Here is a 22,065-nt window from a genome sequence, read left to right as displayed (position 1 = left end):
TACGTAAAAAAAAAAAATAGGAGTGCCATATCAACACATTTTTAACTGACATCTCGAGAACTGGTAGGCCTACTGTACATGTGTCCTTACATCTTGACAATTATTCAACCATCCCATACTACATACTATTCTGTAGAGATACTACTGTATATGTCTATCACTTCGTATGGTATGTAATAGATTTATATCTGTCTGATTGTCAGTCTGGGTAGCTCGTCTTCTGTGCTCGAGGTTGCAGGTTCGATCACTGGCATGTGAAAGAACTCCTGTGGGACAAAATTCCGACACACCAGCGACGCTGATATAACCTTGGCTGTTCTGTTTGTACTTTGTGATCTGTGGTTCCGAGCGTCGTTAAATAAGTCATATTAAATCTGACTAGTGTAAAACCGGTATGTTACTAATCAGCGGTGTATGCATTGGAGGGGGTTAGGAACTGTCCACCCTACCCATTATTTCCTGGCTTAGTTGGCTTATGTTGACTAACAACAGTATGTTTATGCAGTGAGTGGAAAATGGGAATAATAAGCTCAATATTAAGATTATTACTGATAATGAGTAAACAATAAAGGAGAATAGGTAATCCACTTTTGTATTAAGTTCCTGTTCGCAAATGCACTCTTCATCTGTCAGCTGAAAATCGCCATGCGAGTTCGGTAAAAGCGACACTAGCGCTTTCGATTGGGCGTGTTTGACTAGGGCATTAGAAATAGCACTACTCTGCTGTTCAACGTAGGGCGACGTACATAGAACGAGTGATTGATAGTTTAATTGTGATGGTGTTCAATGAACGCAAGGTTTACCAATGAAGTGCGGAATACATCTCTGCAGTGCTGCATTTTTGGCGATATTGTAAATTTTAGGGGAGTAAAATGAGTGTTTTAGATTGGTATATATTGTAATGTAAACATGGCGGTAGTGGGTGTAATGCGCGTATTTTTATTCTTTTCAACGTTTTATATTTTCATCTACTGTACGAATTCTGCTGCTACGGATATTCAGCTCGATGCTAAAGCACAATACACACATCGCATTGACAGTTTGAATTTGCTTTTGTACACCTTTTTGCTGATTCTAACAGTGTTGACAATATGGTTGTTCAAGCACCGGCGGTTCAGATTTCTTCACGAGACTGGATTAGCCGTCATCTACGGTGGGTACAGATACAATTTGTGTTTTTAATTTAATAATGAACCATAAATGTAAGATAAGATATACTTTTAACGACCTTGGTGCTCAAATTTGCTGTAGGGTTATAAAGTTTGTGACGTTTCTTTCGATTTGACATTTATGTAATGTGACCATATTCCTTAGTCTAACCTGGGAACCTAAAAGGTACCTAATTGTGGAGATACACTCCACCATCGATTTTCGACTTTTTTTTTCTAAGCACCCCCCAATTTTGCCCCCTTTTTCAAAAGAAGTTATAAAAAAAATGTATAGCGAGATGATCTAACCTAATCTAATCAAATCAACATTTCAACTTAGGCATGAATCTGACAAACACATCAGACTCTCTTACCTCAATACTCAATAGTTCGGTGCATTGATGTTCAAGTCGAAATTTAGGTTAGGTCATCCCGATACTTTTTTTCTAAGTCCGTTTGAGAAAAGAGGGTAAAAATTAGGGGTTTCCAGAAAAAAAATTCGAAAATCGATGGTAGAGTGGATCTCCACAATTACCCCAAAAAGTGATTATTTAACACGTGAAATAAAGACGAAGCACTTCAAAATATTAGCGAAACGCTCATTTCACTTTACTTTGTATAGGTATGCAGGCATATAGAAAGTTTAAACTAACCTAACTAAATAGAATAAATAGGCAGAACTATTTTAGATACACATTATTCTTAAATTACTTTGCTTATGTGACTAGTATTACCAGTGCTTGAGGTTAAGCCGTTACAAAAAGGAACCAGGATGCCATCCCGCCACATTCCTTTCCATCTCAAGCCCTGAGTATTATTGCTATAATAATAACAGTGTTGCAAGTTTCTTTGTTCCTGAATGGGGTTGTAGGGAAACCACACTCATCAGATTTGGAGAGAAAGCCTTTTTTTTTTTTTTTATAAAGATCAAGAACAACCCTCCATGTAATTTTCTTGATCGAAGTATTGAATGGGATTAGACCAAGCAAACTAAAATATACTGCTTATTATTGAGTTTGCTGATGGGGGGGGGGGGGGTGGAATCCCAAATACCGGTACCAGTTTTTACTGAAACTTCGATATCTCCCCACACTACACATTAAAGAGAAAACTGGCTTAAATCATTAACACCTTTTGACATTCCTTGGCCTCACGTCACTTAGCAATCCTCTCATTTAACCCATTCTAACCTATAACGAAACGCAAATTAGATGTCAATCCCTATTTGTCGTATGGAAAGCTATCGAAGATTGAGTAACTTTTCTAAGGAAAAGCGTAAAGCTTGTGAAGGAATCCTTCTGTAAGCATAAGAAAACCTGAATCTCATCATAGAGTTCAGCAAAGATGACATTGACAAATTTTTTTTCGAACTTGGTCCAACTAATTGATACAAAGAAAAACTTGCCTCCATCAAAAATATTTGATGTGCAAAAAGAAAACGATGGCAGAACAAGGGAAAACTTTAGACGTAGCCTAAATTCCTTGGTCGCCCAATTCTGTACAGAAGAAAGACTAAATTTAGTGAATACTTAGGCCTAGGTTTAACGAAACAGAATCTGTGAATTATGTATCACACATAAGGTGGGCAGCACTTCCAGCAACTACTATAAGGATGTGTACCGATCATTATTAATATAACATTAGTATAACCTATTTAAGTTTTAATCCAGTGAGATGCCGCAAGTTTGTGGATGCAAGCAGAGGCAGTAGCGGGAGGACCTGCTGTTGGTTGGCCAACAGAAACACCAGGAATGTTTTTTTCTCTGGGACTCACTGCACTATAATCAAAGACAATACATATATTGTTTCTTTGCTATTTTTTTTAGAATCAGTATAATTTTACCAACAATATGGGAGAATGGGGATGTGAAGAGAGTTTTTAGAAATGACTTGTATAATCTTACCTGTAATATACAACTTCTCTCATATTTTTTCAATGCCACAGTCACATTCCATAATATTAAAATGCTTTAAATGTCATCTACAAATTTTGTACCGAGGCCTAATAATGTTGCTAGTAGACCTAGTTGATTACCTTGCAAATATATACTGAAGAGAGAAAAAAGTCCTTCTGTAAAGTAGGCCTATGGCTTGTTTTATACTGAAGATACCAAGGCATTTTTCCTGGATTGGTTGGTTTCCAGTGGCCACATTTGAAATCCACCCAGTTTATTTTTTGTTTCTCAATAGAGACCATTCAGATTTTTGGTTTGTTGCATCTCTTTATTGAGTTTTGTACATTGGAGAAGATGTACTTTCCCATAAATGATTCTGGCGAATTGCACAATATGCATTTTTTCTGGACTGTCATTATGAAATGAGTGCTGGTTCCGGTCCGCATAGGGAGGAATTTTTGCATGAAATTTCGACAGTGTATGGGAATGGGAGCGATTTCGTACATTCAATTGTTTTCCAGCGCCTTCAAATTGTTAAGTCGGTAAAAATTATGGAGACTTAAAATAAATGGAGGGAAATCACAAATGGTAATCTTCACGAAAAGATTCCCACATATAACAGAAATTTTGTATATACAAGATCAAGCAGTTTCATTAAGCACATCTGTAAAATACCTAGGTGTTCACCTGGATAAACGATTGACTTTTAGACAACATATTGTCACTACTAGAGATAAAGCAATTCAGTGATATATCTTGTCACTTTATCCTATACTCAAGAGCTACATCCCAATGATGACGAAACTACTGCTTTATACATTCCTATTTCGATCCTTCATGATCTATGCATGTGAAATTTGGGCAACAGCTCATACAAGTCACCTGAAACACCTAGATGGGATACAACATTCTGTGTCGAACAATAACAGGTGCAGACTATCATATTCGAAACGTCCAACTTTATAGAGGCTTAGGAATCATTTAGTTCAGTGATTATGTCCAAATAATTAGACAAAAGTTCATCAATTCTCTGAGAATACATTCAAATACATTATTAAGGGAACTCTATGAAGAATATTAAAAATCACCAAGTAACATAATGGAAAAATATAACAAACAGTAATACACCATCCTTCGCTTATGGTGAAGAAGTTAGTTAAAACTTCTGTTAAAATTAAATTTTATTGTAAACTTGTGGAAAAGGCAAGAATCTAACAGTGGCCTGGTACTTGTAGAATTAAATTTCTAAAAAAAAGTAAAAATTTTACAAAATGTCGAGAAAGCATTTTACAAAAGAAGAAAGAAGTGAGCTAAGAGAACGTTATGAAATACAGAGATATCGTCAAAAGTAAAATATCTTATAATTAAGTATTGTTCTCTCCAAAAGAAGAAATTGACATGGGACAAAATTGCAGTTAAGTTTAATGCAAACTCGGAAATATTCCTGTAAGTAAATAATTTTAATTTATTTTTCACTTTTTATGGTAAGCAAAGTGGAATGGTATAATTACGCAAATTTTAACAGCTTATTCCTTGGGTAGAATGCAAACAAAAATGCAAATAACACTTTGTTGGGATGTGAATACTTTTCGAAAAAATACCACTTAAATCTACCTGAAAATGATGCTGTAGCATAAAATCTCAAAGCAACCAGTATTTTCAGTAGTGGTGAAATCGGTAAGCCTCATTATTGCATTGTGAATTGCAATGAGAGACACCAGAATATCCACAACAGTGTTCTTGTCGAAACGATATCTCCTTTTAAATTGTTGGTCATTGTACATCTCTAAAGGGTTTTCCATATCTCTGATATATCTTTTGTTTTGCCGAAACACATTTTCATTTTCATTTTAGAACTCAATAAATTCATCAAAATTATAATGATCGTACAATGTGTATTCAATCAGCTGATTACAGTGAATATGAGGAAATACTTGAGTAAGCTGACAAGTGTTCATTTCAGTGGGATTTATGAATTGGAAATGATTATAAGCAACTGCTTAAGGGTTTCCTTACGATAAGGGTTGACTATGAATTCGGCCCTTAGACATCTAAGCGTGTCTTGCTTATTTTGTAATTAAGTTATTTATGTTTTAAATTCTTTGCGTAAGAAGCATCTCTTACCAAATATAAGCTATGTGAAGTATAGGCCTATCACACTGCATGCAGTTATCTTTTCCGAAAGGATTAGGCTATATTACGGTAATTTACTTCTTCTGACAATCTTCTTTTTGAAAAGTCTATAACTTCCATTTTTATTGTAAAGGGTTCTGGGAAGTTCTTATCGCAATTAATTCACATATAAATTTGGTTGTGGATGGTAAAACTGCATTACATTTTTAATTAGGATTCTTGTAAACTACATTTTAAATTAAAATTATTGTAAACGTTGGTTGTCTGCTGAGTGATATCCTTATCATAGGCTCAAATTTCCGGAAGCAATAATGAGCATTCATCTATTCTAGTTTTAGACAAGATAAATGAGCTTGTTGTGTACTCAGCAAATAGAAGTGAACACACATTGTTAAAAGTGGTAGTCCACACCTATGGAATAACGGCTAGCGCGTCTGGCCGCGAAACTAGGTGGCCCGGGTTCGATTCCCGGTCGGGATAAGTTAACTGGTTGATTTTTTTTTTCGGGGTTTTCCCCTCAACTCTATATGAGTAAATGCTGGGTAACTTTCGGTGCTGGACCTCGGTCTCATTTCATCGGCATTATCACCTTTATCCCATTCAGACGCTAAATAACCTAAGATGTTGATAAAGCGTCGTAAAATGACCTACTAAAATAAAAAATAATAGGGGTAAATAGGAACCAATTAGTGCTCCACGTGATCTGGCGCAGGGCCGCACATAAAGGGGATAGGCACACCACTCGCGTGGGGGGAACCTGGTCCTATTTTTTATATTTTTCAGGAAGAAGACACAAAGTATTCACAGAACTTTCTTTTCATTAAAGAATAATTCATTCATAGTTTTCTGCCCAAGGACAGGTCTTTCACTGCAAACCCAGCATTCTCCAATCTTCCTTCTTTTCCATCTTCCACCTAGACTCCATTACGAGCCATATATTTTATTGTTTTCTAAAGAGTTGGTGAAGAAAGAATGATGCTGAAACTGATCAAAAAGAGAAAAAGGAAGCGTTTGGGTCACTGGCTGAGAAGAAACTACCTGCTGAAGGATGCACCGGAAGGAATGGTGAACGGGAGAAGAGTTCGTGGCAAAAGAAGATATCAGATGATAGACAACGTTAAGATATGTGGATCATAATATGCGGAGACTAAGAGGAAGGCAGAAAGTAGGAAAAATTGGAGAATGCTGGGTTTGCAGTGAAAGACCTGCCCATGAGCAGACCCTTACGTATCATCTGGTACCTTCTTCTGCCCCAAACTTTTCTCCCATTTACCATTCCTTTTAGTGCATTTTTCCAGTAGGCAGTTTCTTCTTAGTTAGTGACCCAGCCAAATTCTTACTCTTCCTGATCAGCTTCAACATTATTCCTTCTTCAACCACTCTTTTTAGCTTCTTGGGGTCCAACTGCCAGTATTGTAACCGCGAGACTCCCGAGGACGAAGATTCTGGTTTTAAATCCGCCTTATGCTTGATTGTATGTCCACAAAACAGTTGGTTTTACAGGTATTTCAGTGACAGAATTGCTGAATTTGAAAAGGAAGAATAGGGCCTACTTATGCTTAGAATCTCGTTGTTTACAGATGTAGCTCACATTTCAGCGTAGGCCTAACGCTTTTAACTATACAGCTTTTCATAAATAGAAAAATAATATTCAACGTTGTTAGAATATACGAATAGTTAATTTAATGTGATTTTGTGCAAAGTGAATTACTGTACGTCACTTAAATGTAGTCAAATACCTTACATTTTAATAGCATTTAATTGGTCATCTGTAAGCTATAGTTATGGCACATATTTTGATCAAACTTTTGAAGAGACGAGACTTGTAATTCGTGTAGACTTCAGTTTCCAGAATTCTAGCGCAGTCGTGGCAAGGAGAGAGTTCGACTCGTGTGAATCCTGTATACTAAAATTTATCTTCCTATTTGTGTGTGAAGTACCACTTCACCAAATACCTTTTTTAACTATTGCAGATGATAGATGAAATGAGAGGAAAGTGGAGAGTGTTGACAGAATGACAGAGGGAAACGGGAGTTCCCAGAGAAAAACTGTACAACTTTTGCTTTATCCACCGCAAATTTCATCATGATCTGGCCGAGAATCGAACTCGGACCGCCTGGCTACAAGACCAGCGTGCTAGCGCTTGAGCCACAAACGCGGCCGCAAAGTTACTCAGAATGTGGAAATATTGTGTTAATCATATGCAGTAATTATTTTTGTGTTGCATTATGTGCCTTCATAACCTGCGTAATAAATTACTGTTCATAAAAAAATTGTCTTAAACATGGGGTTTCCCAGGGAACCTCACCCATAAATAATTTACTCGACTACATAAGAATATATTATTACTCTTATATTGTGCTCTGCGTGTTATCTTATGCATTAAAATCCTTATCTTCTATTGGCGATATAAACATCCTTAAAAATGACATACTTTGCATACTTTTATTAACTATATTGAAATATGGCTTGATAGTCTGGGCTAACTCTTCTGAAGCTAAACATATTTTTATTTTACAAAAGAAAGCACTAAGAATACGACAGGCGTGCATAAAAGAACATAATGAAAAAAATATATATTTTCCAAAAATAGTAATGTTAAGCTCGCTCACAGTACGAATGAGAACATTCATAATTTTAATACAGGAAACATCATCTACATCTACCCTTTGTTAGGCTCAGCTGTTACAAAAATAGAAGGTCAGTGTTCATGTATTACTACAGTCTTCAGTGCATTGTCTTTTTACTGTACGGTATGTTAAAACTTTGAAGCATCAAAAAGTTTAAAATAGAATTTCTCCGTACTTTCTTAACATTCTACTCAACTTAGGCTTGAAAATTGAATTAATCTACTTATTATGTATTTTTGTATAATTTTTTACTTCTTCCATAGGGCTATCTTAAAGCTAAATGCTGATGTAAAATATACGTAATACAATGAATGAAATGAAAATTAAAAATATAATTGACGAAAATGAGCTGGAAACGTTAACAACATACGAAGCGAGATGAAAGAATTGCTGCGAGACTTAGAACGTCCGATGAATAAGTTGTTCTGCGTATTCTTTGACATTAACTTTTTTCTTCTAATTTCAGGAGAGTCTGGAAACTAAAATTGCATTATTAGATCTAAATTATACTATGCAAACAAACGGTATACGTCAATCAATTCTGAGATTATATTTATATCTGTAAAGATCATAGAGAAGAATGACCTTTAGATTCACAGATTGTTTATTTTCCTCAGTTTTCTGGATGTCCTGCTTTCCTGCAAGCTTTCCTTTTCCCGGAAGAATGAGTTATGAAACGACGAGACTTAAAACCAATTTGTTGGTCGTTCTACGATCATGTGAGCAAATTATGATAATCATTTGATGCTGACTCAGTACGCTCACATGCGCTTGTCATATTTCTTCTTCCTGCTTCTACATTTAACAGTATAATGTGTAATGAAATCCATCTGTAGAAAGCGAAATACACAAGAAGCTTGAAAAAATTCGATCGAGATTTATTACGTTCTGTAAATCCTAGATATGAGCAATTTTATGCTGTGCGATAGAACAAATATACTGTATTCATTACTTTTAATTTTTTTTTCAGCGACAAATAGAAATAGTATCATATAAAATAACATTACCATAGAAGTGTACCGTTTGTCGAATGATTAGAGCGTCCACTTTCTACGTTCTATATCGGATTAAAATAAATGGAATTTCTGATGGACGAAACGGCCTTTGGGCCGGTTTTTGCGCGCAAATTCTACTTTCTCTGCTAGATTTTTAACGTTTCTCCCTTGATCTTTATCTAGGTGTATTGTTTAGGTCGTAATATTAAAGAAGAGCAGTGTGAACAGAATGCGCAATAACAGTGGACCAGGGGTTGCGTGGGTCAGTTACCTCTTAAATGTTTCCTTCCCGTTTCCCCTGTCATCAGCCATTCATTGGTTGATCAGTGTTGTTTAAGCTGTGCTTGAGTGCGTAGCGTTTTCTCTCCATGCTATTGTACTAACGGAGATGAAAATGTCTATCAGCATTAAAATGTTCCCAGTTAAAAGCAAATGAAACAGAAAAGTGTTGCATAGTCAGACTCGTGAAGTAATTTTGCAGAGATGTACCACTTTTTGCAAAGAGAAGAAAAACTTGGGAGCTCTCATTAAATTGAAAACCGTCCAGAAAAGAATAACCAAACAACTAAGATTTCACCACAGTCTAGTATATAGTCACGAAGCTTGAGTTGTGAAGGTGCTAGGAACAATAGACTGTGCAGGTACTATTTCGTATTGTCTGTAATGAGGCGATATTAGCGATCCTAGTGGTTAGCAACTATCTATGGATGCATATTTACTATGTATTGAGCTTCGTGACTATATATATATATATATATATATATATATATATATATATATATATATATATATATTCTAGACTGTGATTTCACTAGGTTCCGCTTGTCGAACCAAAGGTGAATTAGAGAATATTTCCGGCAAAGTAGAGACTCATTCAACGTTTCACAAAGAAAGATCTTGGCAGTCAAGGAAGTCGTCGATGGATACGTTTGATGATGATCGTCGAACAGTTAAATGGCATATGTAACGGGAAATCATAGGCCGACCTTAAAAAAAATCCATACTCAATTAAAATCGCTTACTACTTTTGATGGTAGCATATTCACGCTACGAGAAATCCTCCAAACACTTGGATTTAAATGGGGGAAAAAAGAGAGAAAGAAGGCAATTTTAGCCACAAACGTAGCTCAGTCGGCAGGAGTGTTTGCCTGTTGATCTGTAGCTGCTCTTGGACGTTAAATCGATTTCCGCTCGGACTGATTACCTGGTTGAGTTTTTTTTTTCCGAAATTTTATCCAACCGTAAGGCGAATGTCAGGTAATTAATTCATGGTGAACTGTCGGCCTCACCTCATCAAATATTATCTATCACAATTCCATCGACTCTAAATTGGTTGATAGAGCATCGAAATAAGCAACAATAACGGGCAATTTTTTAATTGAACACAATTATATCAGGACACAGAATTTCGTGTGCGAAGCACCTATAGGAGGGAGTCTCGACCGATTGTTTACCTGGATAAAACGTATCGTCGGTTTAGAGTGTAAATCTGGTAGGCTAACCGCCAAAAAGAAAATTTTACAAGGGAAGCAAAACACTTTAGGACCAAATCTAAAGTACAGGTACAGGTGCTTTGGATTTGGTTCTAAAGTTTCAGAGTTAATTTAAACTCGGTTTTTTGCTTCCCTTGTAAAATTTTCTTTTTGGCGATTACCAGGTTTACACTCTAAGCCGACGATACTATATTTTTATGCTTAGCACACAAGACATAGCCTACGGCTGGAATGATCATCATCATCATCATCATCATCATCCTTCACGAATTAGGCCTCTGTAGACCTGTTTCGGCCCCATCTAGCAGTCTTCTTAAAGGTCTTCCTGGTCGACGATGTCCTCTAGGTTTATATTGCATCATAATTTTTGGGATTCTTGAATTTTCCATTCTTCTTACATGATCTAGCCAATTGAATTTGTATCTGCTGATTTTTTCTTCTACTGACTCTACTTCTAATTGTTCTAAAATTTCTTCATTCCTTTTTCGGTCTAAAAGAGTATATCCTGCTGTCCTCCTCAAAAATTTCATTTCCGTTGCTTTGATTCTGTTCATGTCTTTTTTCTTTAATGACCAAATCTCGCTTCCGTATAAAAGGGTGGGTAATGCTAATGTATTATATATTTTTATTCTTGTAGATTTTTGTACTAATTTAGCTTTTAATGCATTGTTTATTATTCCTAGAATTTGTGTAAATTTGGTAATTTTCTTGTTCACATCTTTTTCATTTTGATAAGATATTTCACAACCCAGATAATTGAAATTTTGCACTTGTTCGAGGCATTGGTTATTGTGTATTATCTTACTTCTGACTGGGTCTTGTCCTAAAAATGCCATTACTTTTGATTTTTGTGCTGAAATTTCCATCCCAAAATCTTTTAATATTTTATTTAATGTATACAATCCTCTTTGTAAATTATCCTCTGAATTGGAAATTATGACTTGATCATCGGCATAGAGTAAGGTATTTAATGTTAGAGCACTGGTTATTTTGATTCCTGATGTGTAGATTTGGTTCCATTTTAAAATAAAAGTGGCAGCCCCACTACTGGACTACCTAACGATAAGGCTAGTAACCTATCTTAGGGAAAATTACATTACTTTCAAGCCTCAAACAAGCAGTATAAGGCTGGAATGATGACTGCTAATATTACATAACTACTGTAGATGTGCATATCGTCTTTGTTCCTGCAATAACTCCTATGTGCAAAATATAAAAGTTTTCAGTAGGAAGAAAAAACACATTTATTCATCCTATGGCAGCCATACATAAGAGACTGTGAATTCTTACATTTTCGAAACAAAGAAATATAATTACATATAGGAGATTTTATTATTTGGTGTATCACTATTTAAGTTATTTAATAGAGCAAAAATCTGAAAATCGATAAATATGTCACATAGGAGTTATTGCAGGAACAACGACGATGTGATGTATTAAATATGACATTACAAATAAAAATCATATGTATTTACTGGCTGTAGCATATGTTTTCCGTCTTAAGATTCACCTTGCCGTTCTGCTCTCCGAACGTGTCTTCACTACACACCCCTTCTCATGCAAGCCACTGTTCTTTATTAAGCATTCGAACTGTACGGTATATACATAGCCGTTGTGCATTACGAACATGTGCTAGTTTGTCGAAATTCAACGTGGGCTAGAAATGGGAGACAAATTTTGCCTGAAGCCCCTGTTTCAGGGACGGTTTTTTTTTACGTACCTACTGTAAATCTACTATACAGGACCCACAGATTTACTTCCCCTCTCTAAAGGAGCAATGCTGAGGATTTTCTTTCTCTCGGCCGAGTTTGAACCCACAAACACCGAAGAGAGCAAAGTGATGTGCAGTTTCGGCGAGTTACAGAAAGGAACAATGTGAGTTAAATAAAAAACTTAAAGAAGGCCGATGTCGAAAAAGATCTTCACAGTAAAATAAATAATTAGGAACTTCGTGGAGATCGAACAAGCATACCATCTCGCAACATATGAAAATACTGTCACACACCCAAAATGTATAATTTCATATATTTCTCGGAGAGGACGTGTCGAACGTACTAACTGGCTCCCGTGGAAGAGAGGGATGAGTTGAGTGAAGTTCACATGTACGGGTGGAATTGCAATTCCGGAGATACCACAGAGATAGGACCTATCGGTCACTATACCCAAGTCATTGTATAACTACACACATGACAGCGAGAAACGTGACGTCGATACAACTGACGCACCTATTCTGATGACTGATTGCTTAATGCTACGCCATTACGCAATGCCTTCTCACTCCGAAGTTATTCTCCGAACGACGTCTTTTTTGCGGCATTCATGGCAGTGCTACACATTATTTAGAACACCAACACACAAATTACGCATGTGTTAGTAACGCCGTTCACGTAAGAGAGCATGTAGCAAACTGACAACACCTCTCCATGTAATACGGCATGTAATAAACCGACAGTACAGCAGCAGCTGATATAAAATGCTATGTTCTGATTAGTTTAGAAAGTTACCACGAGGCATTCTTAAATTTTTTGATGGGAAGTGTAGCTAACTCAGATAATTGTCAAGTGCATATGTATGGTATAATGGAGAGCATTGGTGGAATGAAATTTATTTGTATTCCTCAATAGGTATGGAAGGAGATAACTTGGAAATTGTCACATAAAAATGTAACCCCCTCTTTCACCCTTTTTTCCATGTATTCCTCTTCTCCTTGCCTTTTCCTTATGTTTCTTGCCTCTTTCTTGTTCTCGTTGTCTTTTTCTTGTTCTCCTTGTCTTTTCCTTATTCTTATGTCTTTCCCTTGTTCTCATTATCTTTCCCTTGTTCTCAGTGTCTTCCTCTTATTCTCATTGCCTTCCCCTTGTTATCCTTTTATTCCCCCCTTTCTCTTTGTATTTTCCTTATCTCATTCACTTCTCATTCTTCATTTTCCTTTACATTTCCCTTATCCTCCTTGTTTTACCCTTGTTCTCCTTGTCTTCGTCTTATTCTCCTTGTCTTCGCCGTGTTCTCTTCGTCTTTGCCTTGTTCTCCTTGTCTTCACCTTCTCCTTGCCTTCACATTGTTCTCCTTATCTTCACCTTCTCCTTGTCTCACATTGTTCTCATTGTCTTCACTTTGTTCTCAATGTCTTCCTCTTATTCTCATTGCCTTCCCCTTGTTATCCTTTTATTCCCCCCTTTCTCTTTGTATTTTCCTTATCTCATTCACTTCCCATTCTTCATTTTCCTTCACATTTCCCTTCTCCTTGTTTTACCCTTGTTCTCCTTGTCTTCGTCTTATTCTCCTTGTCTTCGCAGTGTTCTCTTCGTCTTCGCCTTGTTCTCCTTGTCTTCACCTTTACCTAGTCTCCACATTGTTCTCCTTGTCTTCACCTTCTACTTATCTTCACATTGTTCCATTGTTTTCACATTGTCTTCACATTGTTCTCATTGTCTTCACATTGTTATTGTCTTCACTTTGTTCTCAATGTCTTCCTCTTATTCTCATTGCCTTCCTCTTGTTATCCTTTTATTCCCCCTTTTCTCCTTGTATTTTCCTTGTCTCATTCACTTCCCATTCTTCATTTTCCTTTACATTTCCCTTATCCTCCTTGTCTTCACCTTGTTCTCATTGTCTTCACATTGTTCTCCTTGTCTTCGCTTTGTTGTCCTTGCCTTCGCCTTGTTTTCCTTGTCTTCACCTTGTTCTCATTGTCTTCACATTGTTCTCCTTGCCTTCGCCTTGTCCTTGCCTTCCCCTTGTTCTCCTTGTCTTCACCTTGTTCTCATTGTCTTCACATTGTTCTTCTTGTCTTCGCCTTGTTGTCCTTGCCTTCGCCTTGTCCTCCTTGTCTTCGCCTTGTTCTCCTTGCCTTCGCATTGTTCTTCTAGTCTTCGCTTTTTTCTCCGTCTTTTCGCCATGTTATTCTTTTCTTCGCTGTGTTATCCATGTCTTCGCCATGTTTTCCTTGTCTTCGCCTTGTTTTCCTTGCCTTCGCCTTGTAATTGTAGTCTTTGCTTTGTTCTTCTTGTCTTCGCTTTTTTCTCCTTGTCTTCGCTTTGTTCTACTTGTCTTCGCTTTGTTCTACTTGTCTTCGCTTTGTTCTACGTGTCTCCGCCTTGTTCCCCTTGTCGTACGCTTGTTCTTCTTGTCTTACCCTTGTTATTGTTTTCCTCTCGTTCTCATTGTATTCCGCTTGTTCTTTTTTTCTTCCCCTAACTTTTTATCATTGTCTTTCCCTTGTTCTCATCTTACCCTTGTTCTTCTTGTCTCACCCTTGTTCTCCTTGTCTTCACCTTTTCATTTCTTTCTCTTGTTCTCATTGTATTCCCCTCGTTCTCATTGCATTTTCCCTCATTCTCATTGTTTTCCCCTCATTCTCATTGTATTCGTCTTGTTCTTATCATATTCCTCTTGTTCTCTTTGTACCCCTTCTTTTTCCGTGTTCCATTTCTCGCATCACCCACATGTAGTTCTACACTTGTATAGTTCTTCTGATTGTTTCAACAGTATATAGAAATGGGAAGTTATCCAACATTTCGGAACCACGTGTTTTATTTACGGGACCTTGAAAGTGAATTATTAAGTTGTTCCAAAAAGCTATAAACTTTGCATTGCAACACACGTTTGAAGTAATCAGAATGCTGCTTTAGAATCGAATCACTTTATCTGTAAACGTACACTCATGGAAACAAAAAGTGACCTGCCGTGTTTTTTTTTATTCAGCGCCAAACGGTCCAGTTATCTGCATAAATTCACCTGAATATAAGTAGGCCTACATTAATACAATTAAAACTAATCCTGATGATGTGGTATACAAGAACATGTATAGACCTAATAATCAAGATTTAGAATGTTGAGGTTACTCCTGTGAGTAACGGTTAGCGCGTCTGACCGCGAAACCAGGTGGCCCGGGTTCGAATCCCGATCGTGACAAGTTACCTGGTTGAGGTTTTTTTCCGGGGTTTTCCCTTAATCCAGTATGAGCAAATGCTGGGTAACTATCGGTGCTGGACCCCGGACTCATTTCACCGGCATTTTCACCTTCATTTTATTCAGACGCTAAATAGCCTGAGATGTTGATACAGCGTTATAAAATAAACCAGTAAAAAAATAGAATGTTGAGAAGCTACATTTTTATGTGTAAATGCTTGTTGATCGAAAAATAGGTATTAGAGATAATATTTGTATATGCCAATTACCTTCAGCGTTATACGGATGGGTTTCGTGTCTGCTTCGTAGCTTAATGGATAGCACGTTAACCTGCTAAGGAAATATTTTGTGTTCTGTCCCCGACTGTAACTGGTTTTTTTTATTAGAGTCTGTTATTACACCACTGCAATTTGAACATGTGTTACTCAGAATTATTGTATGTTTGTTGAATACATTTTGGGAAAATGACGTAGACCTGAAAATGGCTGGTTTTGGGTGTCATTCAATATACACCAATAACCTCTGTTGACACCGACTTCTTGTAGTCGAGTGGGAAGGAATGTATAGCTCATTCACATTTTTTATCGTCATGGGGTTTTAACAAAGAAAACGCGTAGACTATCTTATCCAATACACCACGAGTTGCAGATACAATAATTCGTTAAGGAAAGCCGTGTCAAAGCTATTGTTACTTAGAAATAGTCTATCGTCTTTATTTGGTTATCAAATAAGTGTATGTTGTTGTTCTATAGTGATGACTACGACATTGAGAGTGAACTAAAACTAATATCACGTGAAAATACAATCTTAAAAAAAATCAAATAATACGCGGTAACCGTATACGATAATTTCTGTTTCTTAGAATAGAGTAGTTAGTGTTCCAGTAGACCACTGAGCTATCGCACACTTCGGAAATAAGACTTTGTCAGTTTGCTTTCCAAACGCGTTGAAAATCACGGGCACCTGAAGACTTACTTATTTGTGTATATGAAGGGTTCAGAGCCATAGTGGGCCAAGCGCCATTTATTGAAAATGGAGAAAGCAAGGGTTAAAGTTAAGTGAATACCATAGTTTAATGAAGATTGACATATCATTTAGTTTTAATGTGTATACTTTATATTACTTGCTGTATGTTTCCATTTAATTATGGTAATAACTTCATTTTAACCCTTGTTTTATACGGTTTTAGTAAATGGCGCTTGGCCCACTATGGTTCTGAACCATTCAATAAAAATTTCAAGAGTTACATCATCATTAAAGACAGATAACTGCAGAACAGGGTTAGGTTCGTTCTAAAGGCGTGGGAGGAAAAAAGCGAGTGGAATCATAAAGATAATGTGATTAAAATTTTTTGTACAGCTGTATAGCATGGCTGATATGAAGACGTTTCTCAACCGCCCAGTTTTTATTTCCATGAGCTTACATACAGTAGATGCAGTCGAAAGTATGTCTCGAAATTTCATGGGAGCCGACAAATAGTTACAGAAATAGAACATGAAATCTGCAGACCTATAGTTATATAAATACTTGAGATGCAAGTAATTGAAGATTTCATACTTCTTCACTTCTATCACTTTTTTAGATTCAACTAAAATCTCAAGCGTTGCGTATCTTTCAAGATATTGTGGTGGTAGGAATTCCGTACTTGGTTGCGATCAACTTTCTCCTTCTTTACACTCGTTTACTTCACTGATTATTTCAAGCTTCTCGCTCGGGCTGGATGTATTTTTCCATGTTCTGGACATTTACGCCAACAATTTAGAAAACTATAGCTCAGTTGGTAGAGCAGCTGGCTACGGACTGGAAGGTCCGGGGTTCGATCCCAGGTGGTGACAGGATTTTTTCTCGTTACCAAACTTTCAGAACGGCCCCAAGGTTCACTCAGCCTTCTATAAAATTGAGTACCGGGTCTTTCCCGGGGGTAAAAGGCGGTCAGAGCGTGGTGCCGACCACACCACCTCATTCTAGTGCCGAGGTCATGGAAAGCATGGGGCTCTACCTCCATGCCCCCCAAGTGCCTTCATGGCATGTTACGGGGATACCTTTACCTTTTTAATTATATAGCTGTGCGTATACAATATGCTTGACCCGTAAACATGTGGGATTTCAAGTTGGACATTTTATTGAAAGTAAACACTACTGTACAATACTGTCTATGTAAGTTAGCGTTTGTGGAGGGAACAGTGCAGGAAGTAACTAACGATTGCAGTGATATGTCATTGCATTGTCATTGCAGTGCCGATTTCAGACCAACAGGACGGAGAATGGGTGTGGTTAATGAGCCATAGTGTAGGCCTATATTACAATAATATAATAATAATAATAATAATAATAATAATAATAATAATAATAATAATAATAATAATTTAACTGAACACGGTGTAATGATTTCACTCCAGCGTTGTATTCAGAGACTGAGGTTAAATTTCAGGCGCCAGTTATCCTAGGGTTCGTGGTTTCCCAGGTCCCCTTCAGCGCATGCTGGGAGAGTTCCTTTCTCAAAGAGCTATGATCAACTTTCTTTCCACTACTAACCTTGCTATCATCATCATCATCATAGCCATTGGAATGGACTCATCCCTCCAGGCTCTGCACCGTCGTGAATGCAAATCCCTCTTGGGCCTAGTATCTGCTTGTTTCCCCCCCCCCTCCCCCAAAAATTTTTCCACTGTTTTAAGTACTGTACTGTTTATAAGAACATAGTTAACTTTCTCAGGCTGTAATATCGCGCAAACCCTTAATTCTTGGTACTCCTGACCTTCAATTATGTGTCGTTCAACTTTTCTGAAGTAGGCCTAGAACAAGTTACATAGGTTTTTTATTAAGCAATTTTTGCTTCGAGAAACCTAAAAATTTGACTTGTTAAAATTTGAATAATAATAAAAATAATAACATCCACCTTATATGAGGAAGAGGTTCGAATTAGGAATGTTGGCCGTATTGTTAATGGTACTATGTCTAGAACCAAGGACACATTGTTCATGGGTGGCTTATGTAATAATAATAAATTATAAGTAGGCCGTGGAAGTGGGACATCTAAGCAGTCATTGTACGCAAGCATAATTCACGGAGTACCGGCACTATATATTTCCTTAGACCGCAGTACATAAACACTCTGTGGATGTAAACACGATACAGTTTCACAACTATGGAAAATGAAGCACTTAAGGGTTCCGTCATCCTCTTTGTATTCGTCGCATGCATTTCAAGGAGCAACTGTGTTTATGGGTAAATCGTCAAATGTGAACTTCTTGCAATTTATCTCTGAACAGTTTTACCCTGGGAGGATGTTCTTCCGACATCACAGGATACTAGTGGGGCATATGAATAATAGGAGTCATTTTCTGAAGATTCTTTTTTTTTTTTTCGCAGTCTGTTCCTTATATCACACATTACTTAAACACCCGCTATTTTTATTAACCTTTGTATTCATTTCTGTTTAACTCGTGTGGTCATTTTTTTGGACACCTCTTCAATAATGCGCATGCTTTCGGACATCTCTAAATTAGATTCTTCAAGCTGTGTAATAGATTTTGGTTATTTATAAATGCAGTCTTCATAAAAATTGTTTCGAAACTAGTGCTTTAGCCACAGGAATAGAAGAAACCTTTTCACTATATAAAAATTAATAATAAATTATTCTCGTGATTGTATCATAATGCGTTGTATAATATAGGGCAACATTTACCTTGTCGATACTGGACTTGGGGGGGGGGGGAGGGAAATTCAGGTGTCATTTTTCTAAACTTTAATGTCCTGGGATGGTCTTTCCGAAATATCTTCGTCACGTTCGTTATAGAGTTGTCAATTTCGCTATCTTTCGAATAACTTCAGCCACTCTATGAAGCGCATGGACAAGGCAGGTTACAAGAACCATTTTTATATATAATGTATTTGTAGTGTTTTGATTGATTTAGTGATATGTTGGAGCAGCGTCATACTGTAGATATTTAAAGAGTGTCAGTTGCTGAATGGGTAACTTTTGCAAATTTTTAGATGTCTATAAAAATTTCTGTCCTGCAATTTTAGGGACGGAATAACCATAATCACATTAGCCACATATCTACCATTAACATCAGTAGTTTCATCGTTCGAAATTAAGATTTTATTGCCAGTTTCATGTTCTCTAATTTTTTTAACTACGTAATAAAGTGGTAAATATTGTTTACGAAGCATGAACTCTTCTGAAATGCTCTGATTTGTGAACTTTTCAATAGATCCTCGAAAATGTGGATTATTCAATTTCTTGAGCGGGGTATTAGCACTCACCATTATGTTACACAAATGTTTATAAAACGATGGATATATATCTGATTATGAACAACTTTTAGGTGTTGTAGCCATTTCCACCTTTGATTTAAGTTACACCGTTTTTATCTGATTTAATATTGCAATGTTTTTCGTACTTTAAGTTCGATTTCACATATCTTACAATTATTTCTTCCTTTTTGGTAGAACTGTCACTTCCAACTTACGCACTCTTTAATTCTGTGCTAATTGATCGTTTCGTAGCCTACTGATAATTATTGTAAGATACTTTTGAAACGAACTTGAGACAACTGTCCACTATGTGGAAGCCTGGCTGCGTTCTTGCAGCGAGACGAAAGGTAGGGTATTGCTGGTTACGAACCGATGTGTACCTACATAACGTGCAGTCTTAGAAAAAAAGTTTTGTCGTACAGATACTTTACAAGTCCCAGAAAGGAGGCAGTGCGCATGATCAGAGAACGAACGACCTGTTTCACAAGAGAAGGACTAGTTGAGATAATAAAATTAGTTTTGTTTCGTTGTATGTCTGGTCATGTGCACTACTTCCTTTCTGGGACTTATAAAGTATCAGTGTGACAATTTTTTTTTTCCTAAGACTGTGATGTCATCTGTCATACTTCGAGTCTACATAACTTAAATCTTAGGCGTCCAACTTGCAGCTTAATTGTACTTGAAATATACGAAATATACGTAGGATATACCACATATTTTTCATGAATCTGTTTATTCTTATCTTATTTTTATGTTCTTTAAAGAAGTCTGTCAATATTTGCTGGACTTTACTTCCAGGAATTTTTTTTCTGACCTCCATTCTAACTTCTCCGAAGTAATATAAATGTCCGAGAATGAAGCGTCTTTTTTGTACACTAAACACTTCATGGGAATTTCTGCTTATTCAAGTGCTGTTCTATTGAAACACGCGATTAAATCGAGAGACGGATAATCTAGATTCTATTGTAATGCCGTCATTAAGATGTAAGTGATCGTAGAGCAATTACGGTAGTTCGGGACGAACTCAGTTCCATCTTAACGATTGAAGCTTAGACTTTTCACGCTTGAAACCAGAGTTTAAATTCCGGGAATTCCAACAGATATTTGAGATGATTTTATGCTGTGTGGCTTTTTCTCTGGCAACATTCCATATCGCTTGTTCATATTGTCACCCGATGCAGTGTGTATTGTTCCGATGATGCCAGAGCATAGGTACCTCCTGACAGAGGTTTCAGTATCTGCAAGGCAGATGTGGAATGCGGATCTAGAATTTTATGATGGGGAAATCTAATAATAAACATATGAATGCAGTATTATAACCATAACACAGAAAAATGGAATTCCAATAAACCATAACAATATTGCCTCTCTTAGATTCTATGTCTTCAATTAGTTCTACTTCTAAAGGGGACGGAGACTGGAATGGAAAGTCAATTAAATGTTACATACAGTTTAATGAAGCTGAAGTCGTTTGGCATGTTTTCTTGCGAAAAGTTGTAGGTATGACTTCATCCGGACTTACGTCAATATTGCGATGAATGTTGAGCAATACCAGACCATGGAGTGTGTCCTTGTTCACCGTCGATCTGAGGTAGGTTTTCTTTTAAAATTTCCGCTTGGACACCGCGAAACTTTCCCGACATTATTAGCACTGCCATCATAACCATATTCGCGAAGATGCGAAATGTCTATCCCAAAATCTTACATTTCACTTAAAACAACGTTTGACAATGCCTCCCCACCTAGATCTTGCACCACTACGAATCTCAAAAACTCATCGTGGAAGCCACACTTTTCTCGGTTTACGAATCGCACATATAATGTAGTTACTCATTGGAGCTGATGTCGGTTGTTTCAATTATCAATAGGGCTAGGATTTTGATGACCTATAAATCATGAAAAAATGTCCTAAAAACAATGAATTTATGACCTAAAAATTTTTCAAAAATGCCCCAAAAATTGATCTTACATAATTGTCTTAGTAGGAAAAGATGGTTTGTACTACTTAATATTTAGACTAGTAATTAAATTAAATTTTACATAATTTAATTAATTATTTTACCTGATAAAGTTACCATATATGATCGTTCACTTCTGCTTCGGCATGTACACGTGAGGTCAGCAATCGGCTGGTCGGTCTTGGCCCTTCATGGGCTGTAGCGCCATGGATTTACTTTACTTTTAGTTTCCATGTAGTCTACCACAAGGCCACTCATCCGGAATTAGCAGGTACCTCTAGAGGAGTCTATATTGAAGGGGTGGTTGGACTGATCCATTGCATGGGGTGTACTACGTCAAAATGACTATTTGGGTAGAAAAACGATTACAGTATTATACAAAATAATGGGTATTACTGGACAAAATATGTAAAGAAAATATCAAAGGAAATAAACATTATTTTACATTAATAATTGGGATTTATGGCCAAAATTAAATGAAAATGCCTAAAAAATGACCGAAAATGCCCTAACAAAAATGTCTTAAAACGCTCAGTTTATCACATAACATATAAATACTAAAGCAGCATTGTTTCTGGCTTACTAGAAAAAAGATCCAATTTCATCAAAATCCTAGCCCTATTTATCAATGTAGAAAAATAT

At 36.7% G+C, this 22,065-nt stretch overlaps 1 protein-coding gene across 7 annotated transcripts in view; it reads left to right on the top strand.

Moving 5' to 3' along the window:
* Window positions 1-693: 693 nt before the first annotated feature.
* Window positions 694-22,065, top strand: part of Nhe3 (Na[+]/H[+] hydrogen exchanger 3) — a 109,251-nt gene continuing 87,879 nt past the window's right edge. For 5 of the 7 annotated variants that reach the window (XM_069822064.1, XM_069822069.1, XM_069822063.1 and 2 more), the window contains exon 1: window positions 694-1,153. In XM_069822064.1, coding sequence (XP_069678165.1) covers window positions 910-1,153 — 244 coding nt within the window. In that variant the 5' untranslated portion in view covers window positions 694-909. The remainder of the gene's footprint in view (window positions 1,154-22,065) is intronic. The other 2 variants (XM_069822070.1, XM_069822068.1) reach the window with 1 other exon arrangement.

Source organism: Periplaneta americana, chromosome 3 (assembly GCF_040183065.1).
Source record: "Periplaneta americana isolate PAMFEO1 chromosome 3, P.americana_PAMFEO1_priV1, whole genome shotgun sequence".
In the NCBI taxonomy this organism is placed as follows: Eukaryota; Metazoa; Arthropoda; class Insecta; order Blattodea; family Blattidae; genus Periplaneta; species Periplaneta americana.
The sequence above is the reverse complement of the archived record's forward strand: the minus strand, read 5'-3'. Positions and strand labels throughout refer to the sequence as shown.